Below are 27,993 nucleotides of genomic sequence, written 5' to 3'. Positions count from 1 at the left end.
GGAGAGGCTAAATTCGCAGTATTCATTAACCAACCGTCACTTCACGGACGAAATCCTACGAGTTCCTCAATTCAATAAAATCAGGACAAAATACGCAACCATTTATCTGTTTGTTGGACTGCGGAGTGTAGAGCAACCTCAAACTCTTTCCATTGAAGTCTGGTTAGGCTATGCTTGAGTTTCGTTATCATCATACTACCCCATACTTAGATGTTTTCCAAAATTTAAGGCTGATTCGTTCGAAATCGTCTTTAAATTTTAGGCGAAATTCTCAACATAGTCTTGACACAATAAACCCCTCAATTTTTAGGATTATATTAACATTAGTCGATCATCCTTTCATCTTCATCTTTCTTTTCATTTCAGTCCAGTAAACAAACGGCTTATGCATCAGCTGATGCTTCACGATTGAAACGATACAATGAAGAAACCGAAAAAGCAACCGATGCTGCAGAATTGGATCGAAACAAGGTTTCTTTGGAAATTCCAGATGAACTTTTCAGTAGTTCCTTTCGAACTGTAACGAATATTTCAAAAATGTTTGGAGATCTTATAACTGTGAGTATCCTTTTTATAGTTCTTTAATGACATTCTCGTCAGAATGTATACTTTTTTCCCGAGCTTATGTCTATACTCTGATTTCTTTTAGCCAAATAGATATGTACTGTATCTAAATATCTACTTTTCAACGTGAAAGTAGTAATACAATCTGACGCGCCATATTTCAACGTTATTTCATTATATTTTGGCCCTATGAAATTTTATGACTTCCCTTTTGCCTGTTCACTTCTTAGTGGAGTACAGGGCATCCGCCCAGTCAGACTGTGCTTCAGTATCATTATAATGACACTTAAACGCTGTGCAAGTGATAATCCCTCAGCAGCAAGACAGATACAAGACTAACACAGCCACCCATGACGACTGGGATTCGAACCCAGAGTCGCCGTTCTACCCCCTCAACCATCAGTTAATCTTGAAATAATTTATTTATGTTTTTATGGCGAAAGTAGATTTCATGAAAAAAGTACGATGACACTCAAGGAGGCACACAGCCTTCTGTGGTGACCCAGGTCCTTTGAGCGCTTTGATCCCTCATGCTTCATTACTACCAAATCAACGTGTCTATTCCGATGCGTGGGTCCGCACCGGATTCCAAAATAGACAATACAAGGGAATTCGCGACGCCCTATCGAATAACGACCAGAACGCGAGCTAAAATTGAAAAATAAAAAAAAAACGGCTCGACCGCACGCGTGGAGCCATAAGTCTCCAGACTCGAGGGCCGCGATCAAGGATGGGAAGATCCACGACGGATCACAGTCCCGATTATTACCTCTTCCGCCTCAGATCTTGAATGAGGCGCGGCCCCTGAGGTTCCCACCCTTCCTTGACATCCTCAGGCCAGTTTGTCTTTTTGAGGATGTCCCTTAACAGGTTCTGCGGGAGCAAGGAGCAAAAGAGAGGGAGGAAGTCCTCAAATTACTCAAGACTTAGTTAGAATTCATAATGTACATAATTATTCAAAAAATTCCAATATATAAAAAAAATAATCAAACATCAGGAAAAAAAATAAAACAAAAATTAAATCAAATTAAAAATCAACAAAAAAAGGAAATTTGAAAAAAAAACTTTAGAGTTACTTTTGCTATTAAACACTCCGAGCTCGGCGTGGTAGCTGCTTCTGTGGTGGGAATTCCTAAACACAATTTATAATTGTCTATAGATTTCTCTTTTTTTTTTTTAATAAAAAGGAAAACCTCTTTGGGTTCGGTGACTTCAATTGCTGTACGCGAGAATTTTCCCGGTCGAGCTGCGAAAACACACTACCGAATCTGGCTAGATGAATGGTTTGTCGGGGGCAAGCCTCCCCGAAAATTTTACATCAATTGCAACCGTCTCTTCGCCTTTTTTCCGCTGTTTTCTTTTATAACAGTTTATTTCCACGAATGTTATAATTTTCTACTTGTCAATATTAATCTAAACAACAACACGGCTAGTTTTCGAGGTAGTCCCGAAGGTTTCTTTTGTCTGGAACGGAGACGGGTTCGCACTGTTCACGTCCCTTGACAATCCACTTCAATTTCTTTCACTAAACCACCTCCTCGTGACAAATTCGAGTCTTTAAAGCAATCACCCAATTGAAACATTTCAACATAATCTATTTTGGGGAAAAGTAAATCACTAACCAATCGCTTCAATTCCTGTTATCACTCTCCCGGCCTTCGACCTCCTCCCAATCTCCTCGCCAACCCAAAACAATCCAATCACTCCCCTGGCTTTCGATTTCTCCCTCAACCCAGCACCGCTTCGCCTCCCACTACATTGCCTTGAACTCTGTCAGTTCATGTTGCGGTAACATGAGCATGCGCCTGCGGATGCGGCAAATCATTCGCCTCTGTCAAGATTAATTCGCCCAAATGCATTCAATAATGTGCAATCTGCGGCGAACATTAGGGTAATTGCACATTATGAAATACATTAATTTAGCAAATTAATTAAGAAAGAGCCGAATGAGAGTCCGCTCCCGTCGCGAAGCCGTGGTCAGTACAAAGTTTTGACAATAGATTTTTCATAGCAACCCTTACTAATGACATGTTCAAAAATTCATCCTCTATACTGGTGCTCATTTTATAACAGTATATATTTTTATATAAGTTCTAGATGTTAGGACGACTGGAGTAGCTGCTGCCGGCTGATTTCCATTTCTTTTTTACACTATAAGTTTAGAAATATTTTAAAGTTCAATCTAAGGTTTTGACAGTACTTATTCAATATGTTATGCTTGCGAAATATGTGAAGAAAACAAAATCGATATTTTAAAACCGTCACACTGTACTACTACCCCAAGGAGCTAAGATTGTATGCTAATTTTCAAATGAAAGAAAGATTCAAAACTGTTTTGATATCTGTCTGTCTGCCTGCATAGAATTTATTCGGGGGTGAAACCTTTCAGTTCTCCTGAGAAGTGAAATATCTGAAAGTAATTCTAGACAAGAAACTTCTTTGGAACAAACATGTAGAGGTAAAGATGAAACAAGGTTTCACAGCTTATAAGCTGTGTATGGACCTTTGCCTGCACATGAGGACACCTCAAGCAGCAATGTAGATATATGTTGCTATCCTTAGCCAGATGTTCCCCTATGCATTCGCAGGGTGGTGGGTTAAGGAACAAAGGAGTTTTCACTGTAAACTGGCTACACTGCAAAGAAATGTGTGTCTGGAAACAGGATTCCGTAGCCTACATAACGATGAAATCTATGAGCGATACCATGACCGTCAGGTTGTGGATAAAATACGGCTCAATAGGTTGCGGTGGGCGGGTCACTTAATCCGTATGGATGAGGATGATTCAGCCCGGAATGTCTATAAGGGCTATGGTAGAAAAAGAAGACAAGGTATACTCTGCGATGGAGCAATGGCGTAGGTTAGGACGCCAGACAGCTTTTAGGGATATCGAATTGGTGGACCTCGGCCAAAACCGGGATCTCTGGAGTTTCTTATTAAGGCAGGCCTAGACCGAATACCGGATGTTGCGCCATTGATGATGATGAATTCTAGATTCCGCAATGTCTTTTAAATCGCGGATCCCCTTACATCTGCTTGGTAGAAGATTTGAAGTTATCTTGAAGCGAAGAGAAAACTGGGACAGAACAGGGTTCTAGAGCCGGAGCCTACTTTTCCAATAAAAACGAGAAGTGGACTTTCCCTTGAGACAACACACAACGGTCTTACAGGTTGAAGTGAAGCGCAAGCACATCATAATCTATAGCGATAGTCAAGCTGCATTGAGAGCATTCAGCAGTGCCTTATTCGCTTCAAAAATCGTTTAGGAATGTAGAATCCGATTGAATTCTGTTTCTAGATGCAATATGGTGGAACTACTCTGGATACCCGGTCATTGTGGTGTAAAGGGAAATGCAATCTCAGATGCAGATGAGGGTTCATTTTTAAGGTTTTGTGTAAACACAAAACCTTATTAAAATCGGTTTACTGTCTGCCCGTCAATGCATTTTTGTCAAAGATAGTTATAGCGATTGACACCAAATTTAGTAGAAAAGTGCGAACTGTGAATGCTCACGCATACAGTGAGTTACATCCTTTTAAGTCGAATTTAAGAGGGGTCCCCGTACATACAAAAGGAGGTTCTAAATTTTTTTTTATCAAATATAGTCATGTGGGGTATCAAATGAAAGGTTTCGGTTAGTACTTGAGGGAAACCGGTCTTAGTTTTGACATTTGCTGGAAAGGTGGGGAGTGCGGGGGGTTGAAAGTGATAATTTATTTAACGAACCCATTCTCAGAAATTACCCAAACGAAAAATCTGAAAAAATCAAGAGGCTATATGGTGCCTAGGCTCCGAAATACCTTCCATACCGATACCTGTTCAAATAAAGTTAACAATGGTGCATTACTATAATTTTTAGTAATTGACAGTAAAACCCCCCTTAAGTTCACTCTAGAATTGTGAAATTTTGCAGCAATATGGGCTACAGCATAGAACATGATCCTGCCAAATTTGGTGAAAATCTGGGCAAATTCAAGACTATCAATGTCAATATCACTTGAAAGTGGTTATTTTCACATAATATATTCATATATTACGTGCTACATACTAATGGGACAAAGGCACACTCAAATCTCTTTATAAAAGAAATACACAAAACCTTTCATACCTGAAGTGCCTACCTTCCGATTTCCCGACTTGCTTCTTATGCGCGGACCGGAACCAGCAATTGACGTGTCAGCACCATTTGCTAATGCTTCTATCGAAAAACGAAGATGGCAGAGCCTTAATATTGCTAGACTCATTAAATTTTTCGTGTTAGAATCCAACAAAAATACTGAATATCCTGTCGAAAAGCAGGAGACTTGCAGGAGTATTGTGGGCATTCTGACCAGCCATAATTCACTAACTGGGCATCCTGTAATGAGGAAGCGGGATCCACGGAACATTTTATAGAAACACATAGGTGTGTTCTCCGCGGACGCATCAGACATAAAATGTTTGGTACTGATATGATTCAACTGCAGCGGGATATTCTATTAGACGAGGGAGTCAAGTACAATCCTGCTAAGGAGTTTTACCTTTCCCTCACCTCGTACACACACATACACAAGCCTATAATCGGCAGGAATTTTAATAAAAATAATATATATATTTAATATATAACCATACTTCCAAGTATTTCAAGTTGGTCTCTCGTATTAAGTAATCTCCCAGGTGCCTCATCCTCAAACGTTGCACAAGAGCCGAACACTATCACACTATCCTAGAACATGTATGGAGTTTGAAATAATAAAAAACTTGTTTTTTCTTATTTGCTAGTGTTGATATTTTTAATTTTGCAATTTACCGAAATATCGGTATTTCAACACTAGAAAAAACAAGTTTTTATTATTTCAAATAATTAATCGCCACCTGGACTGCAATATTGCCCATATATTGGCCTCAGCCGTTCCTCTTCATTTTTCAATATTGTAGCCATGCACCCGTTTCCGATTCCAAGGAAGCATTCTGGTCTATGTAGAGGCGTTCCTATTCCCTTCCTGGTCAGTTCCAAAATATCCAGGCCTTACTGTGCAAACCAAGCGCATTCAGTCTCTCAAGGCATTCGCATACCAGTGTACAATTCACCTGATTGGAGCTAAGTGCCTTGATCGCCGCTTGGCTGTCGGTTAGAACAGCAATGGTTTGCCCTGTATAGTTCCTTTGGAGGTTAGAGGAGACATATCTGTCTATGACATATATTGGCTTGAAGTATACTAGATTGCGTACCCACTGGTTCAGTGTACGTTTTTCTTAGACCAATGACCCCGACGCTCTCTCTTTCTGCTGTGAGGAATCCGCCAATGGTCCAAGTAATCAGTTGCGGGTTTAAGCCGTAGGTCACTGTCACGCTTTCGCAGTTTCACCAACGTGTTTCAAACTTCATATCGAGCTGAAACCTCGTTGTCATGTTATCCCTTGGTATAAGTAATTCGGGATACTACCTAGAAGAAACAACAATTTGTGTAATTCCCTCCCTATTGTGCTGAGTTCAGTTTTTTATGCCCAAATCACCGCCCCATAGGTAATCATTGACCTTACTATTACAGGCTATATCTGAGGTAGTGTCTCCAAGGTGTATTCCCATTTTTAAGGTTTTGCTTGCAAAACTGAAAGTGGAAAGTGATGATTTCTTCGACGGATCCATTCTCAGAAACTACCCAACCGAAAAATCTTTAAAAACATCATGAAGTTGCCTCTATATGGTGTCCAGACCTCAAAATACTCCCCATGTCGATATCTGTTCAAATTAAGTTAATAATAGTACAATATATTACCATATTTTTAGGGAAATTAAGTAAGAACCCCCTTAAGTTTATCCTAGAATTATAATGTAGTAATATAGACTATAGCATGGAGCATGTTATCCCTAAGTTTCATTCAATCATACTATTACTAACAAAGTTACAGTAGCAGAAAGTTGAATTTACCATGTAAATTTATTGCAACTTACAACTTGTTTTCCTCCTATGGACCTGCAAAACATCATAGCCCTTGTAACTTTCTGACACATGTTTCCAACATGCGTCTTCCAGAAACTTGGGCTTGTATTCCAGTATTTGTTAGCTCTCCTAGAAGTTCATTAACTACCATACTCTGCGAAAACTTTGACAGGCAGTGAAAAATGTCCCTTTTATTCCCTTTCGGAATACAGATCACTTTTGCCCACCTCCATACCGTTGATATATACTCCAAGGCTATTCGGTCTCTTAATACTCATAGAAGAGACCTTAAAATGATTTCTAAGCCTCCCTCAAGTAGTGGCGGGAAAATCTCATCTACTCCGGGAGGCTTAAATCGTTTGAAAGTTGGACTGTCTAACCAACCCTAGCTTTCGAGCATACCTCTTTTGCTAGCTTCCAGTTCCCTTTTTTCCCTTCTGTTCGTTATTGGGGTGTCAAGTAGAATTTTGTCGCCTTCAGCCGTTTAGTAAAGATGTACTCTGTACAATGAGAGAGAGTACAGAGGTGTACTCTGTCCTCCTCATTCTTGGTAAATGTCCATCCCACCTTCTTTCTTCAGATAGACAAATGCATTGTCCTGTCTTTAGCTATAAATTTGTATAGCATTAATGCTTCTGTGGTTTGTTCCATCCCTTCGCAGAATTCCCCAAAACCGTTCCGTTTATGTTCCCTGATCGCGATACTTACATTTATGTGCCTCAGTCAGTCTCCGGTTTGTTTTGCTCGGTTGAAGAATTCTTTTGTACTAATTTTGGCTAAGTTCCTGTTCCACCAAGGTATCAGGGAGTGTAACAGTCAGTTAGTCTAGTCGGCCAACACCTTTCATATGCGTCAGTGAAGACTTTGCTGATATCCTCCACCACTGTTTTCAGCTCCAGTTCGCTCCGGATATTACCGCCCCTTTGTAAATGAGTCATGTTATTTGCATGGTAGTTTTAATCTGTTCTGCTGGGATTCCTTACTATTCTTTTTTTCGGAGCTGCTCTCAATGTCGAATCTGATATTTTCTGATCCAACGTAGAGTGTTCATCTGAAACCTTCCAATTATTGATCAGCCCGTTCATCAGAGTATTCCCTAGAGTTATGTTTAGTACTTCGAGTGTTTCCTATGTTGTATATGTCTATCTTATTGCTCAAAATAAATTTAAGAAGGTATTCACCTCTTCGATTGCTGTTGCTGCTTCGCCAAATCTCGTGGAGGGCATTGACGTCGGAGCCGAGGGGAAATGGTCCTGCAAAACTTTACCAGTCTACAGATTAGCTGAGGTGAGATTCGGATGTTATCTCCGGCCTAATGCTGCGACTGCCTTCCCCCAGCTCCTAGTAAAATTTGCTTTGGCGCAAGGTCTCCCGTCAGGAACTCTGAAAGGCATATATATGATATTTTAAACTGCATTTAAGAATCCTCCTCCTCCGACATGTCACTTCCCTACATATCGCTGTCCACCTTAAGCCCTCGAAGATCAAGCTCTAGGTCATTCAGTTTCTCGTCCTCATTTAACAGCAGATCTAATTCCCTGCTTCTTTCTATTCTTTCAGCCTTTATGGCCCCTGCGATTCCTTTCCTGTTTTCTGTGAAGTTTCTCTCCTCGGCTTCTTCCTGTGCACATGCGCAGGTATTTTGCCAGTTCTATAACTGATTAAGCAGTTTGATTGCCTCCAGAAATCGGCCATCTACCTCCATCATGAAAAATCTGTCGTTGATTTCCTCCTTGCTTGTGAAGATTCTCCATAATCGCGTATGGAGATTATCATTTTCAGCAATTAAGGGGCCCATAAGATCCTTCAATTCTAACACTGCAGCCTTAGAAAAATACACTGTCACTATGTGTTTCCCTGATATATATTCACCAGCACATGTCGACAATTCTACTCTTTTCAGCTTGGCAACTTAAGGACTATGATCCTAAACTATTACGCAGTGTTCTACGCCGCGCAGTCCACCAGTATATGACCTTCGCAGTCCATCTTCAAGGACTCAATAATTTCCTGCTCTTGACGAAATAGTAGTTGCTCTAGAAATGTTTTCGACAGTATGTCCCTTGACTGCACTGGCATAGCTAACGGCTGGCCTCCTGCCGCTTGCCTTCGTACTTTGGTTGGTCCATGCTTTTTGAGCTTTTTGGCCTTTGTTGGTTGCGGTCTTCGCAGTAGGCTAATGTTGATGTTGGCTCCCAACTTCTTCCTATGGCTCACTTATTGCGCACTGAATCGCATACGTATCGCCGACTGGTTGTGATTGGTTATTGAAGCCACCTCACTTGAACGCAAAACGTTACATAGCATTGAAGTTAGAACCATGCAAGATTGTACGTCTTTCGATGTCCATCGTAACATGTTGTAGGAGTTGCCATATGCTAAGCTTTCATATCGCTTTATACTATGTTTCTTAAGCTATGTGTCGCTCCATTTTACGCATAATGAATGAGGCCTAATACCACACAACTACTTGCTACTTTCCATAGTAATTTTATGTGCATTAGGATACAGAAGCTCTTCTCAATTTACTATGTGCACACCCATGTTCCCATTAGTTCCTTTCCAATTCACTAAAAGTCTTCAGCAAAAATCCTTGGCAATAATGATTAGACCTTTTACTAAGAAGAAGGCACATTTTAAATTTTCTGATTAATCTACCTAAATTAACTAGAAGAAGAAGAATACATTTAAGGATATAATTATGCACATTATCTTCTTTTTTATCTGTATAGCGCAATTAAATCAATATTAAATGTTTATTTATTTCAGAATTCGGCGCGTCGATATGCTCAATTTGTTCGCTATTTAAAACCAGTTCTGGGGGGAGCCCTTATCGTCAAAGGATATGAACCCACAACGACTACGACCACTACTACAGAGGCGACATCAGACTCCAATAGTGTATAATTATTTAATTGCTAAAATTTATCGTTAAACTACTGGTGCCTGTGTTTAATTTATTATTTTTCTTCAACAAATAGTTTAATTTAGCTAATATTGCTCACTTAGGAAACTGTTTCGACATTTTTTGTTATGTGACATATTTTTTATAAAGAAAAAAGTTCAGTAAAACATATTTAAGGATATGATACCTTTTTTTTTTTATTTATGATTATATGGTGGTCCCGCACCTGACCTATATTGGAAACTCTGTGAACCCTATCTTTGCTGTTTTAAGAAGAATTATCGCTATCCTTTAAGATGTAAGCTATCGACTGGCACTTCCTGCTTCCAATCGACAAGTTCACAGTTATCTGTTCGTATGCTGAGGTAGTCATTTTTTCGACAATCTTTCAGAACAGAATATCTCAACATATCTCGTCATTGAAAAATATTGACGAACACTTGAAACTTTCAGGCGACAATGCCCATTGTTCTTTATGTACTAGAAGCAAAATATACCACAGAGGGAAGATTGGTCCCAGAGCGCCTCAATTTGAAGGCGGCGTTGATATGACCGTACTGAAGTAGTTAACAAAGTACTTTCTCCCTGCAGCAGAATGCTAACATCCATCTTGAAACCTTTTTCGCCCCTTCCACTCGAATTACCTTGTGTTGTTTTGCAAACAAAACCTTATTAAAATCGGTTCAATGTCTGTCTTTTTTTTTATGGATGGAGGTGGAAATCTTACAAAGACACTGCCGCGCCAGGTTGCAGCAGCGTGTGGGATTCTGACCCACTAAAACCACCCCCACTTTCTCCTTTTTCCTTCCCCGCGGGACCGCGCTTTAAGCGAGCAAGCCTTCCGTTTCTCGCGTCCTCCTTGCGCGCTCTGTTCTTCCAAGTTTTCCAAGTATTCTTTTGATTGCGGAGTTCACCGCGCACCAGTTTCCCTCCGATTTCAACATTTCTCCGACGATGTTCTGCGGGCCTAGGTTGGTTTTCAGAGAGTCTTCCATATTCCTCCTTTCTAAGAAAAATCGCGGACAGTGGAACGTAACATGCTCCGGGTCCTCAGGTGTGCAACCACATTCAGGACACAAGGGAGAATCATCCAGCCTGAATTGGTGCAGGTACTTCTTGTAACCACCATGTCCTGACAGGAATTGCGTCAGATGGTAGTTAATCTCGCCGTGTCGTCGCTGGATCCACTCCTCAATACGAGCAATCAAAGTGTGGGTCCAGCGACCCACCGTGGCTGCCACTTCTCCAGCGACTCTCGCCTTGCCGCCTTTCGGTATTCTGCATCCTTTTTAAAGGGATTCATTTTCCTTGCCTCGTACAGGCAGCGTGTGTCTCTTGCCAGAATGTCTATTGGGATCATTCCCGCAATAACACACGCTGCTTCGCCTGATATTGTTCTGAAGGCGCTGCACACCCTTAGCGCCACTAAGCGGTAAGTCATATTTACCCTGCTACGATTACTCTCATATACTAGTCCTTCCTCCCGAACTGGTGCCACGTATAATAGTGTGGGGCGAACCACTCCGGTCACAAGTAACCTGCGGCTAATGATACGCTGGTATTTGCCGCTTTCTCACAGGCATAGTCCAGATATCCCTTGAAATTGATTTTACCGTCAATCATCACCCGTAGGTATTTGATAAGCAGCTTCGAAGTGATGACATGACCACCAACACGAATATTAACCGTATTCCTCTTCCTACGATTGGTAATCAAGACCGCCTCCGCCTTTTGTTCCGCAAGGTCAAGCTGAACCATCTCCAACCACGCTTTTATGGCGCTAATGGTTTCGTTAGCGTACATTTCAACGTCTTCAGGTTGTTTCTCGACGACAACCACAGCTAGATCATCTGCGAAACCGATTATCGTGGCCTCCTTTGGCATGGGAAGCACAAGGACCCATTGTACATGACGTTCCACAGGAGAGGACCCAACACTGAGCCTGTAGTACTCCTGCGGTGACGGTGTACTGCTTGGATACCTCATCCCTGTCGTACCAAAGTGTCCTCTCCAAAAGGTAACTGTTGAGGACCTTAGTTAAATAACTAGGGACACCCGTTTTAGCCAGTGAGCTTTTTATCCACTCCCAACTTGCGGAATTGAACGCATTTTTTATGTCCAACGTTACCACGTTCACGATCGTTGAGTGGGCTTGACGAAATCCATCCATCCATCCTTATATTCGATGATAGGGAACAGTCTGTTGTAGATGACCCTTTCGAGCATCTTGCTTGCCGTGTCGATAAGGCAAACCGATCTGAATAATGATGGGTGTCCTGGGTGCTTATTCAGCTTCGGGAGCAAAACTAGTTCTTGCCTCTTCCACCGGTCGGGGAAAACTCCTTCTATCATGCATGTTTCAAACACGCTGATAAACCAGTCGGGTCTGGTCTTAACAGCGAGTTTAAGGGCTCTATTGGGAACAGCATCCAGACCGAGTGCTTTGTTATCATCAATTCTCCGGCAAATTTGCGTAAGTTCCTCCTCAGTTACCGCAGGTATGGTGTAGACGTCCAATGCTTGCTTTTGTTGTTTGCGCTCCCCTTTATCCGGGGGAAAGAGCGCCGTCACGATATCGAGCAGAAGATGCGGGCAGGCCAGTTGTGGTGTTCGCCCTCTCATCTTCTTCATAACTATCCTGAATACTGTTCCGCAGAGGCTTTGGTCTGCCTCTGTGCAAAGTTCCTTGAAGCATTCTCGCTTGCTGGTCCGTATAGCCTACTTAAGCCTACCTCGAAGGTTCACATATACTAGCCGTTTCGCGTCGAAGTCTGGTCTTCCTCTAGATCGTTGGCAGATCCTTCTAGCACGAAAACATGCATCCCGTAACACCGCGATCTGTCTGTCTGTCTGTCTGTCTGTCACAAGCACTTTTCTCAGAAACGGCTATACCGATTAGTGAAAATGTGGGAACTGTGGACCCCCAGACATGCAATGAGTGGTATCCTTCTACGTTGAGATTCAGGAGTCCATGTAAAAGGGGGTGTAACAATTTTTTTCACCAAATATAGTCATGTGGGGTATCAAATGAAAGGTCTCGATTAGTACTTTTCGAACCCGGTTTTAGTTTTGAGATTTGTTAGAAAGGCGGGGAGTGGGTCGGAAGTGATGATTTCTTTAACGGACCCATTCTCAGAAAGTACCCAACCGAAAAATCCGAAAAAAAATAATGAAGCTGCCTCTGTATGGTACCCAGGCCTCAAAATACTCTATACCATTAAATTAATAATAGTATATTACCATATTTTTGGGGAAATTGAGTAAAACCCCCCTTAAGTGTATCCCAGAGTTATAAAAGTTGGTAGTAGTATAAAACGATTCCGTAGCCTACACAATGACGAAATCTATGAGCGATACCACGACCGTCCGGTTGTGGATAAAATCCGGCTCAATACGGTGGACCAATCTTAATGGTTTATGCCTTACGTTTAGGACTTGGTGTTCAGTATACTATGTGTGACTTGGATAAGCTATGCTCCTTTCTGTAGGGAAATATGCCCGCTTGCCCATAGTTATTACATATTCGAGAAGTTTATTCTAATTTGGCTTCATGTTCATCTGACAGCTGAAATCCTGCATCATTGGCTCTGTAGGTTTTAACTAGATACTGCTCCAGAAATAGAATTCTCTACTACAAGATCTGCACACTTCATAAGGTAATTATATGTTTCTTCCTTACACAATGTTAAGATCTAGTTTACAGGTTTCTCTCTACTCACCCTATTGATCAAGACTATTTCATCCAGTTAGATTTTAGGACATACGTATTACTCTCTAAAAACTTGAAAAAATAGTCTCTAAGAGGATTTCAAGAGTTCTCCATTTTTGCCATTTTTAAGGTTTTATGTAAAAGAAAACCTTAATAAAATCGGTTGAATGTCTGTCTGTCCGGTTGTTGGCCTGTCTGTCTGACTGCTGTCACACCTGATTTACTTGGAAACGGCTGAACGGATTGTTACGAAATTGGGCGAGAACATGTGGTCTGTCTGTCCCTTTATATGCAACGAGTGGCACTATTTTGTGTTGAGTTTCAAGGGAGACTCCCCATATATGCGAAAAAGGAGTGTAAATTTTTTCCACAGAATATGGTCATGTTGCCTGTCAAATCAAAAGGTTCGATTAGTACTTTCCGAAACTGATCTTATTTCATGGAACATAGGGGAGATAGAACTCAAAATCTATGCCCAAAAAGTGAAACAGGTCTCGTTCTCAAAATCTATCCAACCCGGATATTTGCACAAATAAAGTTGGGAATAGTATATTAGCATGTTTTAGAAATTCACCAGAAAACCCTCTTTGAGTTCATTCTAGAAATACAAACTTTTACACCAGCATAGCTGATAAGATAGTACACAACTGTCGAAAGTTTCAATTCGATCTAATTATTATATGAGAGCGTTTGGTCTGATGTTCCCTTTACATATAGTAAGTGACGTAATTTTGTGTTAAGTTTAAGGGGACTCCCCATACATGGGAATGGAGATTGCAATTTTTTGTTTTCACAGAACGTAGTTATGCGGGATGTCAAATCAAAGGGCTCAATTAGTACTTCGAAACTGGCCTCACATTTGATATCGGGTGAAACGTACGGGAGTCAGGGCTCAAATTATGACCTACAAAAAGTGTAACAATTCCCGTTCTCAGAACCTATCCAACCGAAAAATCTGAAAAAAATCACAGTGGTATATCTAAACAAAATCTAGGCCTCAAAATACATCCCGTTCCGAAACCTGCGTGAATAAAGTTAATAATAGTATATTGGCGAATTTTAGAAATTTTGCCGAGGTGCAAGCTAGAATTACAAAATTTTGCATTTGTATGAAGGACGACATAAGGCATAGTCAAGTTTAAAGAAAATCCAACTATTATTAACAAAGTTATAGAGGTTGAAACTTTCGTGCATTCTACAACGTGTATGACGTCATCATCACATATCAATTCGTTAATACCACAGCAAACCGAACTCACATGAATGGGGGGTCACGAAGAAACATTTTATTTTAAGTTTTTGGGTCATTTGTATATCAATATTAATTACTCCAGACAGACATATGTGTGTATGTAGGTATGTATATGCTAACGAAGTTTGCGAGTAGTTAATCCAGATAGATATATTAGTGAATTAAACCAGCGGTATTCAATATACGTACTATATATGTACATATGTATACTTTTGTGCATGAAGTAAACCGAAAATATAAATACGACCAATTTATATATACATACATATGTACAGTGTTCGGTAATTAGGGTGAGAATAATATCTAAGTCTGTAATATGTGCGCATATCTTGTAGTTTGAAAAAATATGACGGAATATGTTGGATTTCCATACGGATGGAAAAATGTGCGCAGAAGTTTCTCACATAAGATCACACGATTAGCAGAATCCGCAAAATGCGTGTGACGGATAGACAGACAAACAGACAGACAGTAAACCGATTTTAAGAAAGTTTTATTTTACACAAAACCTTAAAAAGATTGATAGTGGGTGCAATATGCGAAACCCCAAGAACAACTGGGGTAAAACTAAAAGAAAAGCTATTACAAAAGCATAATGTAGAGGTTAGCACTAGGACCATGGAAAGAACACGAGTATACCTCTAAGATAGCTAGGAAAAAACCTGTCATCAGTAGAGCTAAAAAACCTAAAAGAAAAGAATTTGCTTTTCTGCAAAAAGACGAGGACATATTGTTCTGGAAACAAGTTGTATTTGCAGATGAAAGTCAGTTCAAGATATTTGGTCAGGACGGTTCACAAAAAGTTTGGCATAAAAAGAGTACTGCATAAGGGACAAAGAATTTGCAGAGCACCGTGAAACACGGCGGAGGTAATGTGGTTGTTTGGGGGGTATCTGTTGGTCAGGGGTCAGTAATCTAATGTTTATTGATGGCAGACTGGAGCGGTATGTATTACTAAATATTTTGGAAAACAATTTACAATAAAATGGGTTTGGGGCCGAATTATATTCTATAGCCAGACAACGACCTCAAACATACAGCTCGTATGGTACGTCAGTGGCTATTGTATAGGGTGCGGTAGCATAACTTCCTTTTTTAAAATGCGCGCCACTCAGTTAGTTGATGTCATAGCGGAGCGCTAGTGGTCTTGTTCAAGAGGGGATACTGTAAAGTTTTGTCCCGACACGGTTCAGTCGCCATCATGCGTTGGAATAGTGAGGAGCGTGCCTTTGCCGTTGAGGTTTACTTTTCAAGCGGATGTTCGGTTATTGCAACACAGCGTGCATTTCGGAATCGCTTTAATTTAGCGCCGTTGGCTCCCGTCCCAGACTGCAAATCAATTGTTACATGGGTCACTACATTCAGACAAACTGCAAGTGCGACAAAAGGAAGAACTGGAGTCCCTTGGCCCGTTAGATCACCTGAGAACATTGAAGCAGTGAGAGCGTCTATGTTGCGATCGCCACGGTGTTCTGCGCGCAAACACGCATCTGCCCTTGGACTATCCGATCGTTCTGTGAGAAGAATTCTTCGTGATGATCTTCATTTTCATCCCTATAAGATGGCGATAGTGCAGGAACTTTCAGAACGTGACTTCAATTCTCGGATGAACGCGTGTGAACTCCTTCTTGATGTCGTTCCCGAGGGTGCTATTGTTTTTTTTAGCGATGAAGTCCATTTGTGTGGGTCGGTTAACAAACAAAACATGCGCTACTGGGCTGACACCAACCCTCGAGAATTGCATCAAAAGCCTTTGCATTCACCCAAAGTCACAGTGTGGTGTGCAATTTCCTCAGCTGGAATTATTGGTCCCTGTTTTTTTGAGGAAAATGAGGTTACAGTGACAGTGAATTCGGACCGGTATGTAAACATTCTACAGAATTTTTTTTCCCACAGCTAGAAAATTTGGATTTGGGGGACACTTGGTTCCAACAAGACGGTGCAACAGCACACACTTCAAGAGCATCGATGGCTGTTTTGAGGGAACACTTTCCAGAGCGCCTTATCTTAATTAGAGGCGATTTGGAATGGCCGGCACGCTCTCCCGATCTGTCCCCTTGTGATTTTTTTCTATGGGGTTTTTTGAAATCCAGTATTTATGTGAACCGTCCAAGAACCCTACAAGATTTGAAGACCAACATCCAAGAAAAAATTGCCAACATAACACCTGCTATACTAACAAGAGTCATGACAAACGCCAGAAATCGGTTTACGCAATGTATGGAGAATGGGGGGCGTTACCTAACAAATTTGATCTTCAAAACAATGTAAATAAAAACTTTAGACATGTACCTACATTATAAAAAATAAATAAATATTTTCCGATGCATACAATAATTTTTATTGAGTTTTGAAAAAAGGAAGTTATGCTGCCGCACCCTGTATAAAGTTCCAAAGCAGCTGCATTCACCAAAGCAGAGTCCAGATGTATGCATTTATGGGACTACCACGAAAAGCAGTTACACAAGGACCACATTCCTTCAAAAAATTCTCTAATGAAGACCCTACAGGATGAATGGAATAGTATACCTCAAAGTATTACGCAGAAACTTGTGTCATCAAAAGATCCTTATTGAATTCGCTGCAGATAGCGATATATGGTAATCAATCTAATTAGATGTTCAGTCGAAGTTCAACTGACCTTTTGGCAGGCCCTGTACTGAAACAATCTGCCGACTATAACAAGGCGGTGAAAGTTGCAGAAATTTACAAACTTTTGTTGTTTTTATGTTCACCAAAACTATGCCTCCCCATCACATGTCCGAACAAAATGTTGCCCGAACCCACCTTAGCATTCAAATCAATCACCACGATCACACGTTGTCTTTAGGAAGCCTCTCCTTAATTGCTTGTAATTGCTGATAGAAAAGGTACTTTTTACTATACAGGTTGTCCCGTTTAAGATGGAACACATTTTAATGGTGGATAAAATAACTTGTGTCGGGATGACTCAAGTGGTTAGAGCGCTGAGCTGTAGTAGCGGAAGGTCGCCGTTCAAATTTCACTGGTGGCAGTGGGATTTGTATCGTGATTTGACGTCGGATACCAGTCGACTCAACTGTGAATGAGTACCTGAGTCAAATCAGGGTAATAATCTCGGGCGAGCGCAACGATGACCACATTGACTCCTGTAGTGTACTGTAGTGTACCGTTACGGTCTTGAATGAAGTGCTCTAACACATTTCAAGGCCCTGATCCAACATGGATTGTTGCGCCAACGATTATTATTGTTATTATAGAAAATTGGTCCATGGAATGGGCACTCTATCTTTTACCGTTGCAGAATTATTGCACAAAAACACACAGTAATTATTCTTTGTATTTGATCCAAACCAAACCAAACCAACACCAAAAGAAACAACTACAATAAAGAATGTTGTTGCTAGCATTCTTCAATCATTTTTCCAATATTTCACCAGCGAAATAATGCCTGCATTAGTGTAAATAGTCATATATACAAATATTATTACCCTGATTTGACTCAGGTACTCATTCACAACTGAGTCGACTGGTTCCCGACGCCAAATCACGATATGAATTCCACTGCCACCAGTGAGTTTTGAACCGCGACTTTCCGTGCGACAGCCTTGTGCTCGAATCACTCAGTTATCCGGACACTCCATATATTGTAGCTTGATTTTGATCAGTGTATTTGATTGAATGGATTTTCTTCTTCGCCCTCACATATTCGCTACCTTAAAATACAGTGAACAATTTTGCACAGATAATAGTGATAATAGTTCTTAAACTTAACAGCATAGACTCAATCTTCACTTATAATTTTCTACCCGATTTTTTTTGGAGTGGCGTAGGTGAATGCGTTTACGCACAGAGAGTTGGACTCCCGTAACAGCACGCTCGCAGACTACCAACAACAGAGAACTAGCCTGCTTTAACTCGCGATCGATATGGGACGCAGGGTCGGGATTCTCCTTCTGGTCAGGATGACTACTTCGGTTTTTTCCAGCGCAAGGTTGAAACCGTGAGCAGTCATCCATCCGCTTACCCATCGCATCAATATGCCAAATCTGCTTTGCGCCTGTTCAACAGTGCGTCCAAGTGCCGCAACGTCGTCTACATAACCGAGCAGGGGCGACTCTTCGGGCATGTCGAGTCTCAGCAGACTATCGTAGGAAGCGTTCCAGAGGTCCGGCCCTAGGATGGATCCCGATGCTTTCTACCACATTGCTACATATTTCAATACACATTTACACCACATATATGCTTATTTATATTGACATTAGGCCGAACTACACGCCCACCACCATGCTGGTGAAAAACTAGCAAAATGATTGAAAAATGCAAGCAACAACATTCTTTGGTCGGAGTGTGTATCATTAAAGCAATATGAACTCAGATAACAAATGCAATTTGGAAAAAATGTTTAGTGAAAAATTGTTATCCGGCGTTGAAACGTGCTCACGGCAAAACGAGCGGCGTCAAAACGTTATGTATCTATAGTTAAAGCACCTCTAACATATCCAGGATGAATATTCTGTGGAAATATTTTTACAAGAGCAGCATCAGTATCCCAAACAAAATCACCATTTGGTACAACTGCAAGTTCGTTACTGCTCCTACCATGTGGCCGTGCCCCAAGCCAACTGATGCATGAAACGAAGCAGTTAGGTGGTGACAAATCGTTGACAAAATCCATGAGGTCCAGACGCGCAGTTCTGCTAAGGTATCTCGTTGGCAGAGGCCTTCGATGCTTTGTGCTAGGGAAGGAGAACTAGATCACCGGTTAGATCCACTGACGGAAATGGGCGATCGGGTAATATATCGTCGGGACCTTCAGCAAGTACCGGGTATGCTGGTACAATCGTAGGTTCACCGAAAAGGCCACGAAATATACACAACCTAGCATTTTCTCAGCAAAAAACTGAACTTGCCGTTAACTCTGGCGAAAGCGACTACCTGGTCGCTGGAGTCTCGATTCTTCCCATATCCCGGAAACATAATTTATCACCGTGATTGTTGAAACTTGAACAGCGAATTTCTTTTCGATCCACACATATCGCTTCATTATCGCGGCGTAGACTTCCTGTGCCACTATGGATTGTTAGTGGATCTATAAAGCATCTCATTGACCCTAAAACTTCCCTTACTCCCCTTCCCTTCCCTTCCCAGCACTCTTTCTATTGTTTTTGAAGACGTTGTTGATCCACGTATTAGCACACTTCCTCAACAACGCCGCAACATTGCTATCGTGTGTAGTCTCTCTGAGTCTATTAAGCTTGATGTTCAGCACTACATCGCCCCTAAACCCAATATCCCTTTGGTCGCTTACGACCAGACGATTCCATTCTACTCATCTACGATTTTGCGCACTCTATTGCAGAGATTCCGTAGTCTACATAACGATGAAATCTATGGTGGATGGGTCATTTAATCTGTATGGATGAGGATGATCCAGCCCGGAAAGTCTATAAGGGCAACAGCTATGGTAGAAAAAGAAGACGATGAAGACCCTGTCTGAGATGGAGCGATGACGTAGGTCAGAACATCAGACAGCTTTTAGGGATATCGAATTGGTAGACCTCGGCGCAAAACCGGGATGTCTGGAGTTTCTTATTAAGGCAGGCCTAGACCGGATACCAGTTGTTGCGCCGTTGATGATCATGATTGCAGACTGCCGTATTTGCTCGACTTTGGACTTAGTCAAGGCATACCATCAAATCCCTGTAGCTCCTGAAGGCATTCCAAAAACGGCAATATACACACCACTCAGACTCTTTGAGTTCACTAGGATGACATTTGGACTGTATAATGCGGAATTTCAACTTGTGTTTCGTTTATTTGAATAATATTAAATTTCCACCCTCATTTCTTGCCGAAGACCGCCTTTCATCAGTCAATCCTTAACGTTTGCTTGCCTGGACTGAACACTAAAGACACGCGCCGGACTGGGTGGTCCCCATAACCTGCCCAGGCAAAATGCACTTGAGATTTATAAGATAACATAGCTGCTAGCGCTTTATCATGTGTTACAATGGTCAAAATTCTGGCCACCATCGAGTTTCCGGCAATCGTGGAGGCGCAGTTCTTCAGAGCTTTAGGATCAACTCCAAATACATATGTCGAGAGTTTCCTATCTTCGGCTCAACATCGAGTATATACTGCGAGAACTCAACCAAGAAGCCAAGATCGTATATTTTGGGCGACTTCCGTAATGAAGTATTTCATGTCGTCCACGATCCGGACAACGACTCTTTAAGTCACCGTAAAGAATTTCTGACCGTCCATGAACAAGGACAGCATTTCTTAGGTCAGACAGCGCGTTGCATGTCAGAAATGCAAACCTACAAAACATATGTATAAGGACAGAGGTAGGTGGGTTCCCTCGGGCCACCAAGGGTTTCCACACAATCCATCTCGATTTAATTGAATCTGCGAGACTCCCACCGTTCTGAGTATTATCTTACCTCACAATCATCGATAGGCTCACTCGGTGGTCTGAGGCGATACCTCTGAAAGACATTTAGGCACAATCTTATGATAAAGAGAATTTTTTTTAAAGTAGAGTCGCTTTAAAATTGGTCCACGTTCTGCGAGTCGCGTAAATCGATCGAAACTAATGTTTGAAATATTCATAATAACAATTTGAATTTCTGTCCCTATTTCCGTTTAGGTTGAAAACTCTGCTAACAACCACAAACAATACCCCCTATTTCAAACATGGCGACCAGATTGTCAAAAATATACCACACTCGGGTAACACTAAATAAGCCGTCGTTCTTTCTGTCACTATTTGTCTTTCAAGATGGTACGTACTTGTCGGATATTGAAATAAAATCGGCGATTTTCTCGGTCATCGGTGTAAATTCGTTAGAAATTTCTACACAAATCGAATTGCGAGTGGCTTGTGAACTGTTATTCGCCGTAGTTTTGTGGATAATCGAGATTTTATTTCATTTGTTGACATTTTCCCCATTCTTAACCTTCACGGGCAACTTCTCTAATTGGATCCATTTTTCCTGTGTTTTTGCAGACAAAAGGTACATCAAGTTTTGGTAAGCGGCATAATAAGACGCACACATTGTGCCGTCGTTGCGGCCGGTCATCGTACCACATCCAGAAGTCGACTTGTTCGCAGTGCGGGTACCCAGCCGCCAAGCTCCGATCATGTAAGTTGTCATTCACGGAATCAATCCCATTCTGCGATTTGAAAGTCTCCGCAAATCAATTGCGATGGCTCCAAGCGCGCAGATAGACGAAAGCCGGTGTCAATCAGTGTTGCGAGCTGCTTCCTTCCATGCAGTGGGCAGCCGCTACGTGAGCCGAACATTAGTGAAAACTTTTTGTATGAGTGTCCTGACGAGTCCCCTTTGATCTTTGCAGACAACTGGTCCATCAAGGCTAAGAGGAGGAAGACCACTGGCACTGGTCGCATGCGCCACCTCAAGATCGTGCGAAGGCGTTTCCGCAACGGATTCCGCGAGGGCGGTCTGCAGAAGCGCAAGGAGACTAAGAAGGGAGGCAATTAAACTGTATAATTCTTGGAAATACAAAGTTTTTTAAGAAGCGAACAGTTGGTGTTTTAAGTGACCGTTCTGTGTGTGATTTAAGGTGGTTTCCAATAGAAGGACAAGAAGTAATTCCAGAGATAAGTATTTACCCCGCAGCTAGTGATGTTTCCATCCAACTATGCAGCGTAACGACAGCCTTCGAGCACAACTAGTCTTCCAGATTCTGACTACTCAGATCTAGCATTCTCGACGCGGCGCCGAAATATGTGAGGTCAATCTGGCGAAAAGATTTTCATTTTAGGCTTGGTGGCCTTTCAGGAACGCATACTCATCTTGTAGTTATTCGTGATAATAGCTCACTTAGACTCCTTTGACAAGCGGTTAACCTCTTCAAATTTCTTCTACCAATTCCTAGTGGCTTTGGGAAGGAAAATATCTTGCCCGTATCCGCTTTATGACTGATGGACCCTGCAAGGAAGAGCAAAAGGCAATGTCTCTCCGATTGGTCATCGAATGGATGTGAATTCAGGGCCAACTCAATCTTCGAATCTTCTTTTGTAGCGGACTCTTCTCATGTAGATAAGGTTCGCCATTTTTTCGGTCACAGGCTTGGTTGATGAACGTAACGACCCGACAGCTTTAGCAGAAGCTACCGCAAATGGCAATGAGTTCACCACCACGGAAGAGCTTCCTAGCGGTCGTAAGCCTTTCAACGGTCCTGAGAAGGGTAGACTTTTCATCCACGATGATGAACAACTGAAGAAGAGGAATAACGACTTCACAACAATTCTGAATTACATAGCATCCGATGGAATTCCGCCGCCTATTTGTGGATGATGTAGCAAGCCATCGTAAGATACAGTATGATCAACACACTCAAACGGAATAAAACGATGGTCTCCCTGTAGAACTGTTAGTTGCAGTCCCTGCAGGGTTGTTAGTTCCATTCATTTGTAAGTGCTGCGGATCTGTAATCTTTTGTAATGGAAAAGGGTTAAGATTCAAAACAAGGGCGTCTGTGTTAAGGGGGTCATCCCGTGTGTCGGGTTGGAGAAATCGTTTTTTTTTTGCATGAATTGTATCTATATATAGTGGAGAATATGTGGGCAATGGGATTTTCCGATAATCCGAGTCGTTCAGAAATTACAGTGTTAAACAGGTAAGGTATTTGCAGCCGCGGCTAGAGTACTCGATGAGAAAGAGCATCGAAAGTTTTTTCCGGTTAGTTTTTTACCTGAGCCTTATAAATTCGAACACAGGTATAAATATAAAAAGATGGAAATCAATTGTCTGACCTTATTTGCTGTTTGGAATAAAAAGGATAATCCAGTCTAGAGTGAGCACTGAAAGGCTTTCAAGCTATACTCAGTTATATTTTGTTGTAAGTATTATGCTGTTTGTGTGTTTAGTGATTTTTTTAAATGGATCGTACGAAGGGAGATCGCGTTAACGTTCAACGTTATGCTCGCACTAAAAAACGAGTATTTCATGGGAATCGATAGTTATCAGAGAAGAAAAAGGACTTCGCATCAACATCAGCAAAGAAACTTTTAGCAAACATGAACATGGATGTTCCAATTACGACAAGTTTTGTATATTGGATTTTGCTGGAGTTTTCTCCGGTGTTTCTGCAAATAATAAAATATACGTAGTAGTAAAAAAGGAATGTGTAGGACATGTCGAGAAAAGAATGGAAACGCGGCTTAGAAATGCAAGGAAGAATCACAAAGGCTTTGGTGGAAAAGGGGCTGGAAAACTAACTGATAAGGTCATTAATGACCTCACTACATTTTTTGGGCTAGCTATTCGTCGACACGCAAATTCGGAGGAAGGAGGAGGAATGAAGGAAGAAATTTGGGCAACTTTCTTCCATAAATGTTCTACAGACGAAAATCCTCAGCATCAAAATTGTCCAGCAGGCGAGAACAGTTGGTGCAAATGGCGCAAAGCGGAAACTAAAGGAGAACTGGATAGTTTACACCACGAGAAGGCACCTTTGATTAAAGAAGTTCAAACAGTCGTCAAACCAATCTACGAAGATTTGTCACGAGATGATATCTTGAACAGATGTTTAGGAGCAGAGACCAGAATAACAATGAGTCGTTAAATCTGAACTTTCGCTCCTAAACACCTTCATTCTGGGGCCAAGATCGTAGAAATAGCCACTTTTCTGGCTGTAATTATTTTCAATGAAGGATTCAATGGCATTCTCAAAATCCTAGTGACAATGGGATGTCAAGTTGGTCACATAAGTATGTCAAGTTTATGCCGAACGCCGTAATGAAGCGCGAATTTGGCGGTCCGAACGACGATCGACTGACCTCGCTAAAGAGCCAGAATTGAAACCAGAGAGCAGCAATCGGCCTTATAAGACTTTTTTGAAGAAACGGAGGGTACTCTCTATGGAGCAGCTATAGCAGATTAATGGCGAGTTAAAATTTTACTGTTGATAATGACATTTAAATTTTCAAATGCGTTTTTCTCGAAACTGCATCTTGAAAATCGGCTGCCACCATAGCTCAAAATCTATCCAACTAATTCTTTGAAATTTTCACGACTTCTTTAATACATATTTCTACGATCCGCAAACTAGGATAATTGCAGTCGGATTGGTCGTTTTTTTTTTTCATCCATAAAAAAAGCCGTAAAAAAACACCAAAATCCAAAAAATTAAGTTTAAAAGCCCACCAAAAATTTACCTTTTAATATTTTCTAATTATCCTAGTTGGCGGACAGTGGAATATTGGCCACATTAAAATGCTGTTTAGTTTTTTTCCTCAGATGAACACAGCGCCCTCCAGCGTGGTAGCAGAAAACACCTTTTTTGGAGATGGGTGCATAAATTGACACGTATTCCGAAAACTAGCTAAGATATCAAGCTGAAAAATTTATCACATATACTAGAGACATCAATAAACATATGGTCAAGAAATCAGGTTTCTATCTTTATCCAGTCTTTAAAAAAAAGGCAAAAAAAACGGCCTTCACACGGGATGACCCCTTCAAGTGTGTCAACTGGAGAAGCTTTTGCTGTCACTAAGGTATTTGTTAAAATTATACTAGAGTGTACGAAGGGTTCCCCCCAACAACTTTATCGACAGAGAATAGATTGATTTCCGCTGACGCGACCGCATTAACACCCTTCGAATCATTGAGTGCAGAGTTCAAATCGCTCCCCTACTGCTCCTCACCAATCTCGGAAAAGCTTACGATAGGGTGAACTGCTTAACGCACGGGAGGAACTTCATCATCAACAGCACTCGGTATTCGTCCTATGCCCGCCTTAATAAGGAACTCCAGACATCCCGGTTTTGTGCCGAAGTCCGCCAATTCGATATCTCTAAAAGCTGTCTGGTGTCCACCGATCCATCGCAGGCAGACCGCCTCGTCCTTTTTTTTCAAGGTTTTGTGTAAAAGAAAACCTTATTAGAATCGATTCGATGTCTATTTGTCGGTCACACCCGATTTATTTCGAAACTGCTGTACCAATTGTCACGAAAATCGATGAGATCGTGTGGTTTGTTGTTCCCTTTACATACAGCAAGTAGCACCATTTTGTGGTAAGTCTAAGGGGGCTCCCCATGCATGTGAATGGAGGGCAGTGCACACAGAATAGACAAGGTAATATCATCCGAACATCATGTTCATCATATTTGAACTTCGTGACGTCACTTGGGTCGTGATTATCGAGTAGTCCTTTTCGGTTTGACAATCGTTGCGAATATTCTATTCAGAAGTGTTAAAATTTGTGGTTTTAATGTGTCTATCAAAACTAATTTTTTTTTTAAATTGAAAATGATGAGATGCGCGATAAATGATCGTGATAGTTATAAAGGCAAACAAGAAGCACCTTGAGCTTCTTTCGTTTTCAGAAGAATGAGACAATTTACGAAGAGTGGAGAAAACTTAAACTTAATTTACGAGGATTGACCTCAAAAATGCTCGTGTGTGTTCAAAATATTTTGTGTAAGACGATTACAAGCTCGAAGACATACTTTTGGAGACTTTGCAAAACTAAAGGCGATTAAAGGAGGACACTGTTTCGGGTTAGTATTTACGGCAGCAGGGTAATTAAAGCGGCAAATCCAAAAGAGTAAAGGTCAGGCGACAAAAAAGGTGGTATCAGATTCTGTATCATCTTTTGAGAGGCAAGATGGTATTCAATACGAAGATGAAATTTAAAAAATAGAAAAAGGCTAGACGTTTTCATTCAAATTTGGAAAGTGGAAGATGCGTCGGAGTAGTGAGGATATTTCTTCTGCTATTTCTCTTTACTCTGCTGGACCACGTGCATACAGGCTTCCATACTAGAGAAAAGTAGCAATGCCGACAATAAAAAAATGGTCTTCAAAGATAAAACTAAATCCTGGAAGTGTGGATTTTGTGCTGCAACTACTACCAAAATCAAAGTACGACATTAAGGAACAACTGTGTATTTTATCTTGAAAACCAGAAGTTCTTTTGAGTATAATAAGACCAACAACTGTATTTTTCATCCATATAAATATGTGCAAGTGGCTATGCTTCGTGGTATTTATAAAAATTGGAAGCAAATCATATATTGAGATTGTGCTATGACCACTTCAATATTTGCACAGTTGAGAGACTACGAATTTCACTGTTGTAACTGTAGTTTCAGATATGGAACCCACAAATGTAGCAGTACACAGAGAACTTGTTGAGAATGAAGATAATCCATGGTTTGAAACTAGATGGAAAAAAAATTTCTTCTTTGATGTGTCGTATATACTACAAAATCATTGATTCTGGCTTGCCATAGAGGGAACCCCCAAGCCAAAAAAAAAAAGACGTTTTGAATTTGAAAACAAATCATTTATCAATTTGTTATGAAATTACAGAAGAACATTTAAATGTGAAAGATGTTGGAAGGCAAAAAGTTAAGTTAGCTACGCAATTTTTTCACGCTCAATGTCTTCATGTTACGTTGCGTTATGTATGTATTTGTCCGTCGTCTTCAGTTGACGGGACCGCCAACTGGCCGATATTTTGATTGTTCATCAAAATACTCAACCCGTCGCTCCAATGTGCCCATTCTGTTGGAAATCAGATTTCCCTCTTTATCTCGACAGGATGAGCATCGAGGTATATAAGGTTTCATCCTACTGACTTGTTAGTAAAGCTTCCGAGCCTGCTCCCTATACTTTTTGAGTTCACTGACTGTTGGTTCTCTGCCAGACTTCCTTTTTCCGTCTGTGAAGTCGCTTCTCCGCTCGACGATGTTCGTGATAAGTTTCCGCGCGTGGTCGCGTTATTTAAGAATGCAGCATTACTCGGTATGCAGCATTACTCGGTATGCAGCATTCTTCCGTTCCGTTGGTAGCTGACATTCATCCTCCCGTCGTTCCGACTTTTATTGCGACTGGGGCCAAGTATGTTTGTGGCCGTATTAATGATAACATTCTTCAGATGGTTGTGAAGACCATTTGTCGATGCTTCGTCTCCAGGACTTCTGTTGACTACGATTCTTGTGGCATCCATTTCCCCTTTACAAGATTTTTGGAGATGCTGTTATTCGAGCCCGGAGCACCATGCCAACGAGATAGTGATCCGAGCCTGTATTACTGCTCGACCTCTACTGGGCTGTTAAAAGCTCAAAGTATAATTTTGATATCATACAGGGGGGACAGGCTTCCAGGGTTCGTTCTACTGCCTCGTTGAAGGTCTCCTTCTCCGACTCCGCCGTCTCCTTTTTAGGGGCGTGGACGTTAATGAGGCTTATATTTCTAGATTTTTCTCGCAAGTCCAGAGTGCATAGCCTTTCCTTATGTTTTCATTATGTTTAGTTGGTTTACTTGATGGCCACTATAATACAGGGTGCGGCAGCATAACTTCCTTTTTTCAAAACTCAATAAAAACTATTGTATGCATCGCAAAATATTTATTTATTTTTTATAATGTAGGTACATGTCTAAAGTTTTTATTTACATTGTTTTGAAGATCAAATCTGTTAGGTGACGTCCCCCATTCTCCATACATTGCGTAAACCGATTTCTGGCGTTTGTCATGACTCTTGTTAGCATAGCAGGTGTTATGCTGGCAATTTCTTCTTGGATGTTGGTCTTCAAATCTTGTAGGGTTCTTGGACGGTTCACATAAACACGGGATTTCAAAAAACCCCCATAGAAAAAAATCACAAGGGGACGGATCG

At 41.2% G+C, this 27,993-nt stretch overlaps 2 protein-coding genes across 3 annotated transcripts in view; both read left to right on the top strand.

Moving 5' to 3' along the window:
* The window catches only part of LOC119657392, a 127,409-nt gene extending 117,831 nt beyond the window's left edge, over window positions 1–9,578 (top strand). For both annotated transcript variants that reach the window (XM_038064284.1, XM_038064283.1), the window contains 2 exons: window positions 367–558; window positions 9,259–9,578. In XM_038064284.1, coding sequence (XP_037920212.1) covers window positions 367–558; window positions 9,259–9,396 — 330 coding nt within the window. In that variant the 3' untranslated portion in view covers window positions 9,397–9,578. The remainder of the gene's footprint in view (window positions 1–366; window positions 559–9,258) is intronic.
* An 11,458-nt stretch (window positions 9,579–21,036) lies between these two features.
* LOC119657122 (probable 60S ribosomal protein L37-A) lies at window positions 21,037–21,884 on the top strand. The gene is made up of 3 exons (XM_038063886.1): window positions 21,037–21,121; window positions 21,347–21,482; window positions 21,697–21,884. The coding sequence occupies exons 1-3, from the start codon at window positions 21,119–21,121 to the stop codon at window positions 21,840–21,842; spliced, it is 285 nt and encodes a 94-aa protein (XP_037919814.1). The 5' UTR covers window positions 21,037–21,118; the 3' UTR covers window positions 21,843–21,884.
* The last annotated feature ends 6,109 nt before the right edge of the window (window positions 21,885–27,993 follow it).

Source organism: Hermetia illucens, chromosome 5, assembly GCF_905115235.1.
Source record: "Hermetia illucens chromosome 5, iHerIll2.2.curated.20191125, whole genome shotgun sequence".
In the NCBI taxonomy this organism is placed as follows: domain Eukaryota; kingdom Metazoa; phylum Arthropoda; class Insecta; order Diptera; family Stratiomyidae; genus Hermetia; species Hermetia illucens.
The sequence above is the reverse complement of the archived record's forward strand: the minus strand, read 5'-3'. Positions and strand labels throughout refer to the sequence as shown.